Source organism: Mirounga angustirostris, unplaced genomic scaffold (genome assembly GCF_029215605.1).
Source record: "Mirounga angustirostris isolate CCGP_5_RB_7025 unplaced genomic scaffold, mMirAng1.0.hap1 SCAF_6, whole genome shotgun sequence".
NCBI lineage: Eukaryota > Metazoa > Chordata > Mammalia > Carnivora > Phocidae > Mirounga > Mirounga angustirostris.
Genome location: NW_026991714.1, coordinates 117,578,761 through 117,588,040, shown reverse-complemented (window position 1 = coordinate 117,588,040; position 9,280 = coordinate 117,578,761). Strand labels below are relative to the sequence as shown.

Genomic DNA, 9,280 nt, shown 5'->3' with positions numbered 1-9,280 from the left:
TCAACCCTGCCCTAACTCTTGGTTTTCTCTAAAGCCTTCATGATTGTCCAAGTAGCCTATTTTATTTTAGTGACTCCTAGTAGCTGATGGTGTGCTAAGACCTGTCAGTGTCCCAAAGAGTAGGATATCAATCAGCACTTAGGTTCAGCTCAAGCAGTAGCTTCTAACTTATGCAAATATATATAGTCCTGTGGGGCCACAAGTGTAAGTCCCACTGGCCACCAAAGCTAGATGCTTTAGAAGTGTCCCCTGGGTGGCAGTCACTTATATTTAAGTGCCAGGCAAGTATACAAGTTTCCTTCTGGGAGATACTAGTGACCTGGAGTGAGGCAGAGAGATAGTGTGAACATGGCATCCACTGGCACCCATCCCTTAGTGTATCTCAGTAGGAACCTAGTTGTGTGCCAAACCAAAAGCCTGCCCCTCAGGCTGATGTTCCAGGACAAGCAAATAGGTCTCTTTCCCAGAAAGACTGGGAGTGTGTTTCAGTCCCCTCTCTGCACAGTGCCTTAGGGTTGGTAGCCAGCCAAGAATTGTCTGTTTGTTACAGTCCCATGGGATACAGGAACACAAGCCCTGTTGGTCACCAGAGAAAGACAATCTAAGGGGTGTCCTCTGGATGGCACCCATAAAAACCAGCATACCAGAGACTGTGGGAAGCATGTTTCTGGGAAATACTGTGGAGCACAGCAGAGGGAGAGTGAAGATAATGACTGCCCTCTGAGGTCTCCGGAGAGAATTATAGTGTGCCCTCACTTGGATGTTTAATTAGAATCCTGCCCTTCAGGCCACAGCTGTGGAGATAAGCTAATAGGCCTTTCATAGAAAGACTGAGTGCCTTGGTCTGTTGTCTCTTGTTGTGCTTTGAGGGTGGTAGCCAGTTAAGAACTTATTTCTCCATTGGTTACAGTCCTGTGCACCCCTGAGCATAAGCCCCATTGGCTAGCTACCAGAGCCAGGTGACTAGAGTTGTTCCCCTGGGCCACAGCTGCAAGAATTGGTGTGCCAGAGGAGGATATAAGCTCTTTTCTGGGAGGTACCAGTGAGCTGAAGTGAGGCAGAGGGAGAATGGATAGATGGTGCCAGCCATCTTCCATCCCTCGAGATGCAAGTCCCCTAGGTGTGTGTTAAATTAAGATGCCTGTGCCTCAGGCCATCACTTTAAGAAAATAAGCTTCTTTGACACGAAGTCTGAGTGCCTCTCAATTGGCTGCTCCTGTGCTGGTCCCTGGGGTGAGTCCAAGCATGACAACTCTTTAAGAGCTGTTTTTCAGTTCACTCTAGCCTTGTGGGTCTCATGAATGAATCCTCTTGGTTTTCAAAGCTAGTTGTTTTGGAGACTCATGTCTCAAGTCTTAAAACTTTGGAGTAGCCAATGTGGGGCTCAAACTCTTTGCTCCTCAGAAAGAAGCTCCAGGTTGTGGTTTCCCTCCTGATTGTGGGTTGGCTGGACCCGGGGTAGGATTTATGTCAATTGTCTCAGCCTCTCCTACCAGCTTCAGTATGAGTTTTTTCTTATTTGTGTTATCTGTAGGAGTCACTCAGCAAGTTTTTAGGTTTTTGTTTTTGTTTTTTTTTTAGAGGAAATTATTCCATAGGTAGCTGTAGATTAGGTATATCTGTGTGAACCCAGGATCTTCCTACATTGTCCTCTTAAATTAGCTCTGTTTTGTTGTTACTTTAATAGAAGCAGTCAATAATCTTTAAAGAAATTTAATAATATATGTATAAAAAATAGGAAGAATAATTTTAAAGATCTTTTATATTTTCTGACCTATTTACTCTTTATTTACTCATTTCTGCAGAACCAGGTTTCTAAGATACCTATATATAGATATGTATGTATCTATTTATCTAATCATGCAGAAACTTCACACCTTTAAAGAGCTCTTCAGACCTATTCATGGAAGTCATGTACCATCAGTTCTGTTTTTTGTGTCTGAAGCAGTCACAGCCTACCCAAATTCAAGTGGAGGCGAAACAGAGCTCCGTCTTTTCATGAGATTAGTGTTAAAGAACTTGTGGGAAGTGTTTTTAAACTGCCTCATTGTTACTGAAGTATCTATCTAATAAATTTCTTACAGAGCAGGACTGCTGGAGACCAGCATTTACTTCTTCACGTAACTTGTATTTGGGTTAACTAATCTATACCTTGCCTTCTGTTTTGTCAAAAGAAATGTTTACTTTTAAATCTTAAGCTTTCTGATGAATCATGAATCATAATTTCCTGTTTTGGTTTAATCAGTAAGTAAATCTCGAGTTGTTCTCCCAGATTTTTCCTTTTCTTTTCACAGTATCTTATCCTTTTAGAAAATATATTATGTTCTATTATTGCTGTATAATAACAAATATTTAGTGATATAAAACCTTAACTTTTGATTTCTCTAATGACTTTGTGTGTTAGGAATTTGGAAGGCTGTTCTTACTTGGGGGTCTCTCATACAGTTTTGGACAGATGTCATATGGGGCTCCAGTCATCTGAAGGTTGCACTTGGCTGGATATCTACAATAACTCACTCACATGGCTGGTAGCTGATGCTGGCTGTCTGTTGCTCAGCTGAAGCTGTCAACTAGAGCACTTATATACAGCTTGTCCATCATAGTGGCCTCAAGATAGACTTTTTACATTGCAGCTGATTTTCTCCAGAATAAGTGTCTCAAGATTATCATGCAGAAACTTTTCACACCTTTAAAGAGCTCTTCAGACCTATTCTTGGAAATCATATAGCATCAGTTCTGTTTTTTTGTGTGTGAAGCAGCCACAAGCCTACCCAAACTCAAGTGGAGGTGACAGACCCCCATCTCTTCATGAGATAAGTGTTAAAGAACTTGTGTGCAGTATTTTTAAACTGCCTCATTGTTACTGAAGTATACCATACAGATAAGAAAATGCATAGACTCTTAACTGTTGAGTTCAATGAATTTTGACAATTGTACAGACCCATGCATCCACCACCTGAAATAAGGTATAGAGCATGTTTTCACTCTATAAGATTGCCTTGTGCCCTTTTTAAGTCAGTCCTTACCGAGTTCCCTCTGTTCATAGTTAGCCACTATCTGAATTCTATTAGTTCTATTCTATTAGATTAGTTTTTCCTGGTGTGCGTGTGTTCTTTCACTCAACGTAAAGTTCTGAGATTCTTCATATTATTGCATGTATCAGTTGTATGTTATTTTTTATTGCTGAGTCATATGAACATACCACCATATATTACCTTACCTATTGTTGGATATTTTGGGTTTTGTCCAATTTATGACTATTTTGAATCGGGATGATATCAACATTCTTGTATATATCCTCATATGGTATCAGGGTATCTTTGGGAGCAATATTATATCACTATTCAAACTCATAGTATTTCTAAAGCATTTCTGTACCCTAAGACCTTTGATGTAATTTACCTCTAGATGATAGAGATTTGCTACCAAGCTCTTTGGGATGAATTCTTCCCTTCTTGAATCCAATACAAGATTGATTTGAATATGTAAAGAAAAGACCTTGGGATTCATGAAGGGTTGATTTAAAAAACAAAAACTAACGATGTCAGCTACAGATTTAAAATCTGTATCTGTTATACATAGAACAATCTCCCAAGTATGCACTAGATTAATGGAGATACTTTGGGAACTTAGGTCAAAATAAATTGACAAATTATGAAACATATGTGATAATGATAATAAACAAGACATTTATTTTTCATACTCATTTGGGGGAAAGGAGAAAAGTCAGTTTTCCCTACCCAATGATGGTCTTTCTGAAAGTCTCCATTCATTCCATAGAATTGGATAGGTTGCTTGATCTGAGGGTTTTTTTACTTTTAATTCATAAAGAGAACTTCCTTTGAAGAGGGTGGTCAAAGGGTGAGTCTTTGTGAGCAGCTTCGCTGGTGCACAGCCAGACTCCCTCTCTGAGTGAAGCTTTTCCCACACTGGCCACACAGATAGGGTGTCTCTCCTGTGTGGATTTTGCCATGCAGGATACAATTGCCCCTGGTGTGGAAACTCTTCCTGCACTGTGTGCAGGCATAGGGTTTCAGGCCTGTGTGGACTCTGATGTGAACAATTAAGCTTCCTTTCTGACTGAAGGCTTTTCCACACTGATCACATCTATAGGGCTTTTCACCACTGTGAACTCTTCTATGAACAGCAAGGTTACTTTGATTCCTGAAGCTTCTCTGACAAATAGCACACTCATAGGGTTTCTGTCCAGTATGGAGTCTTTCATGAACAGCCAGACTACCTCGTTGACTAAAGCTTTTCCCACACTCCTTGCACTGATAGGGCTTCTCTCCTGTGTGTATTCGCTGATGTGTAACAAGATTGCCTTTGGCCCTGAAGCTTTTTCCACAATGGGTACACTCAAAGGGCTTTTGACCAGTGTGGATTCTCTCATGCAAGGTTAGACTACCCTTTTGCCTGAAGGATTTTCCACATTCCTGACACTCATAGACCCTCTGTCTCACTCCAGGTGAATCTTCCTGTAGTGTCTTAGAATCTGGGGATTTTTGTTCCAGCTTCTCTCTTCTGAAAGAATTCTGGAAATCCCAGCTTGAGGATCCTGTGGCCTCAGAGTGATCATATTTGTGGTGGGCTTCTGTCATCACATCTGGTAAAATGAGAGGGAAGTCATGTAAGATGCACCAATATGCTGAGTGAGAAGAATAGGGAAAAAAGAAACAACGCTTTGAATGCTTATTATGTGCCAGACATTATACTATGAAATTTGCATAGGTAATTTAATCCTGAAAACAATCCTATGAGATTGCTACAAATAAGGAAGTGAGAGCATAGGGAGGTTGTCACAGATCTTGTAGTTAGCTAAGTGCAGAGTTGGGATGCAAATGCAGGCATGCTCCACAGTATTATACTGCCTCTAAATTTAGTTTAGTTTAGCCTCCCAAAGAATCTGGTAAGGTAGACATGATTATCTCCATTTTATAGATAAGAAAACAGGCTCAAAAAATGAAGAAAACTATATATAGGATCAAATAGAGCCCCATACCCAAGTTTTATCTGACTCTAAAACAGGTATGGATCCAGGTTGTGTAGGGCCTAAAACTTTAAAATTTTGGAGGCACTCCATTAAGAAAAAGTATAAAAGTAGGTACAGGGCCCTGAAGAGACCAATACATGAGAAATCCATCTCTGCACCAATCTGTTTTCCTGATAGTAGAGTAAGCTCCATGACATCAGAAAATATACATCAGAATCTTTGGTACATTACATCTATTATCTCTAGTTCCAGTAACCCTGCAAGGTAGAGTTTATTGTTCCATTTTACAGATGAAGAGCGTGGAGCTCAAGGAAGTTAAATAATTTGTCTGATACCACAGATCAAGCTAGGATAATTATAGAATCTGATCCAAGGAAATTTCCCCTTTAATATCCATGCTACTTCAGTCTACTAAGCTATGGTGAAACTGAAATCAATTTTGGTTTGGAAGTTACTCTCAAACACTTTCTGTGCAGATGCTGACAGTGTTTTCCATATTGACCTGCATCCATATTGCCCTGCATCCTACTGCACTTTAATTATGGGTCCATTCATCACTATTAACAGTTTTCTTGGAGTCATCCTAGGAAGATTTTTCTCTTGCCTTACCCTTATTCAGTGATTGTGCCGAGATGTAAAGCTGCTCATTCATTTTCTCAGAGACTACCTCAAAACTATCTCCATATCAAGATCATTCTCTTGCTCTGTTTCTACTGCTATTTCTAATTCTAGCTTGCAGGCTTCCCCTGTAACCCCCAGGAATGGTGAACTCCTCCAAAGGAATGTCTCCTCTGCTTCCTCAGCCTGCTGACCAGTGCTTGAGTACAGGGACACTAGGGCATCTCAGTGATCAACCAACTCACTCACTGAAAAATGCTACATTCTGCGCATATCTTCCATGACAGTCCAGCAGGGTAGCTGTTGGAAATCCAAACATGTCCACGCCTGCTGTATGACCTTAATCACCACTTCTTCATATGATTCTTCCATGGGCTATTCTTGAACACCTGAGGAGGAAAAAACAACAAAAAACAGAACAACAAAAACAAACAGGAAAAGGCAGGAGAATTGATAAGTGAGAAGGATAAACTCAACAGAAGCTCCAATTTGGGGTATGAGTAAATGGAAGAAATCTGGATTGTGTGATGTATATCTTAGTCACCTATTATGTAACTGCAAAGTTTTAGTGATGGTACCATGACCACACATAAGTGAGTCAAGGTGGAAACATGAGGTGGGAAAGCAGAGAACACATATATCTCTTCCTGCCAATCCCAAGATAATGGTCACTCCTGTTTATACCTTAGCCTTGGCATGTGATTGGGATCTCCCACTTCCTTCCCCCACCTAACCACTTGCTCTTTTATCCTTCAAACCTCCAAAGGAATTCAGAATTTAAAAACCCAACATTTCAGCCTTCATGATTTGTTCTATGATGAAAATGGCTTCAGCTCTCCCCCTCCAGCTCTCCGTAGGTATAAGGACAAGAGTTCTCATATGTTTACCTTTGAACAATATTTAGGAGACTCCAGATTCAGACCCACCCCTCTCCTATTCTTCAAGATATGAGAATAGCAATTCTAAGTGTAAATACTTGTCAATTCTTGGAAAACGAAGACCTTCTTCAGAAACCAAGCCCAAGGCACTCCAACTAGGATAAGTAACCTGCCCAAATTCTCAGAGCCAATAAGGAGTCCAGGGTGGGCAAAGAATCAAATTCAAGACTTTTGAGATCCAGAGTCTATGCCCTTAAACTAGACAATTCTCTAATTTCTTTTCACTAAAGAGCTGGTGAGAATTTTTATAAAATGGGACAGAATGTAACAGTGCTTGACCAGACTTTACTACTCTTCAAGATCCTAGGAATCCTCTTGCTCCATATTATTTTTCCACATTTTTTTGAGTATTTTCTTCTTACTTTAGGTCCCTAATTATTAAAATTCGTACACTTTATGCAGTGGTTCAGTGCATAATCTTTATTTCCCTCAAATATGTCTCATCAAAATGCTGGCCTCCTGATTTAATGAAATAGCAGGGTGATGCTACAATTGTTTTGTTAACGTAAGCACTTGGTCTTGACAATTGTACCTTCTGCCACATTTGTTTTGACTGAAGAGGCATTTTAAACTTGTATCTGGAGGTGTCACCTCCAATTTGGAGTAGAAGCTACAAAGGAATCTTCTATGAGACTGCCAGGATGCTACAGGTAATTTGTTAGTTCAAGGTGTTACTCCTCCACAACTGCACATCCATCAAGAGTCCCTGAAAGTGCATGAAACCTGCTGCCAAGTTTGGACTCGGTCCCTGGGGAATCCAGCAAATAGTTTGGTCAGAACAAGTGGGCAGAATTTATAGCTCTGCCTCTCCACATGCTATGAGATCTTCCAACAAGTAACAACTCAGCTGTGTCTCAGGAACTGCCTTGGTTAATAAAGGGAGATTGTTTTATTTTTCTCCCTAGGTCATAAATCTGAGGAAATAATTTCCTGAAGATTTTGAAGTGGCTTTAGTAATAGAAAATTGCTTTTCCTATCAGAGAGGCTATTTATCCTTTGGAAAAACTCAGAATTAGGTCTGGAGAGACTTGGATTCTTGCCTTGAATCTCCCCTACCCCCATACAACCTTGGACAACTAACCAACAGCCCTGGCTCTATTTCCCTACTAACTAAATAGGTTAACAACACTGTCGTTTCAGGCAGCTCTTGGGAGAATAAAAGAACCAAATGTGAAGAATCTCTGATACGACCTAGAGACTGAAGGCCTTAAAGTTGAGAGTCCTCAGGAGAGCCCTAGCAGAGGGGGTAAACTTTGCTGTCTCTGGAACCCCTTGGGCGACAGTCTCAGGTTTAGGAGATGAGGGTAGGGGTGATTATTTTCTCCACATATCTGAATCCATTTTGTCCTTTCTTCCATTCTCCACCCTGCCAAGTCTGTCCTTTCTCCCATTCCCCCTCCCTAGAGAGATCGCATTTTCACCCCCGACCGTGTGGTGAAATCCTCACTGCAGGCCCCTGGGCACACCTGCCTGTGGCCTCCCCCTCCCGCGTCTCCAGGGTGCGGGGCCTTCCCCCATGCTCTGTCCTGCGGAGCGGCGGTCGGAGGGGCCCCTGCTCCCCCGGGCACACTCTACCCTCCCGCCTCAGGCTCCCCCGGGCCCGCCCTGCGTGCTGGACCTCAGCACCCCGCTCTCCGGTCCAGCTGGACCCTTCTCTGCGGGCCGCTCGCCTCTCCCCTCGCGGGTGGCCTCCCTCGGGGCTCAGGCCAGCCAGGCCTGCTCAGGGCCGCGGGGGCCACGGAGCGCCCGGGGGCGGCGGCCCGCTCACGCGGCCCCGCCTAGCCGGGCTCACTGACCCGGCCGGCGGCCTCACTCACCGCAGCGGCGCGCGCCCGCAGACAGACAAAGGCCGGCGCCGAGCCCACAGCAGCGCCGGCGCGAGCGGATCGAACTACAACTCCCAAGAGGCTGCGCGCGAGCCCGCCCGCCGGGTCCCGGGCCTTGGCCGTCCGGGCTTCTCGGAGCACTGTGGGAAACGTAGTTCCGCGGCGCGCGCTGCTGCTCGGGCTCTGAGGGTCCCGACCGGGCGGGGCCCTCTGTCGAATCCCCTTCGGCTTCTAGGCGGAGGCGCCCTTGCCCGCCGACGTAGTCCGGGGAGTGAGGGAGCCACGCTGCGGCTCAGATTAGCTAGGTCTGGAATAGCAGCAGCCTGGTAAAGCAATCCGCTGGGCCAGGAAATCGGGAATCCAGGGTTCTTGAGGGTTTCGTGGAAGGAAACAAAGTCTTGGGGGAGAAAAGCCTTGGGTGCTTAGGGGTTATGTGTTGAGCCGCTGCTTGAGCAAAGACTTAGTGTTCTGTAGTTAAGGCTCTGAAGCTAGGAGCAAATCTTTCAAGCAGAGACTGTGGGGAAGAATTTGACACAACCAGAGAATTTCGAGGGGCTGGGAGGAGGATACTTTTGTCAGGTGTAGAGCTATTCCTTTCAGATCTCTTTACTAAGATACTCGTTTTGAATTTGCACGTCGGCTCCACCTCTGACTAGCTGGCTAGTTGCGGGGCTCTGGTTAGGCTTCTTACCCTGGTGGTGAGCCCAGGGTATGGTCAGGTGACAGGACAGGTGAGTTTCTTGGGAGAGCCAGGGTTCTGGCCAGGCGACCCCCATTCTATTCCTTCAGAGTAAAGGCAGATATGTGAGTGAACCCAGAAAAAGTCGTTCTTCATGTACCCTATGAATTATGGAGAGAAAACAGTATTTTCTAGGGTAACAAATTAAATTTTTCTTCTTAACTGG

The 9,280-nt window shown here is 43.7% G+C and overlaps 1 protein-coding gene across 2 annotated transcripts; it reads right to left on the bottom strand.

Annotated features, from left to right (window-relative positions):
• Window positions 1-3,666: 3,666 nt before the first annotated feature.
• On the bottom strand, window positions 3,667-8,471 carry ZNF32 (zinc finger protein 32). 2 transcript variants are annotated; one of them, XM_064594974.1, is made up of 3 exons: window positions 8,367-8,471; window positions 5,861-6,000; window positions 3,667-4,648 (listed from the first exon to the last, which is right to left on the bottom strand). In XM_064594974.1, the coding sequence occupies exons 2-3, from the start codon at window positions 5,928-5,930 to the stop codon at window positions 3,855-3,857; spliced, it is 864 nt and encodes a 287-aa protein (XP_064451044.1). In that variant the 5' UTR covers window positions 5,931-6,000; window positions 8,367-8,471; the 3' UTR covers window positions 3,667-3,854. The 2 variants fall into 2 exon arrangements, with proteins under 2 accessions (XP_064451044.1, XP_045734307.1); XM_045878351.3 differs by having other exon boundaries at window positions 3,667-4,606.
• Window positions 8,472-9,280: the final 809 nt, after the last annotated feature.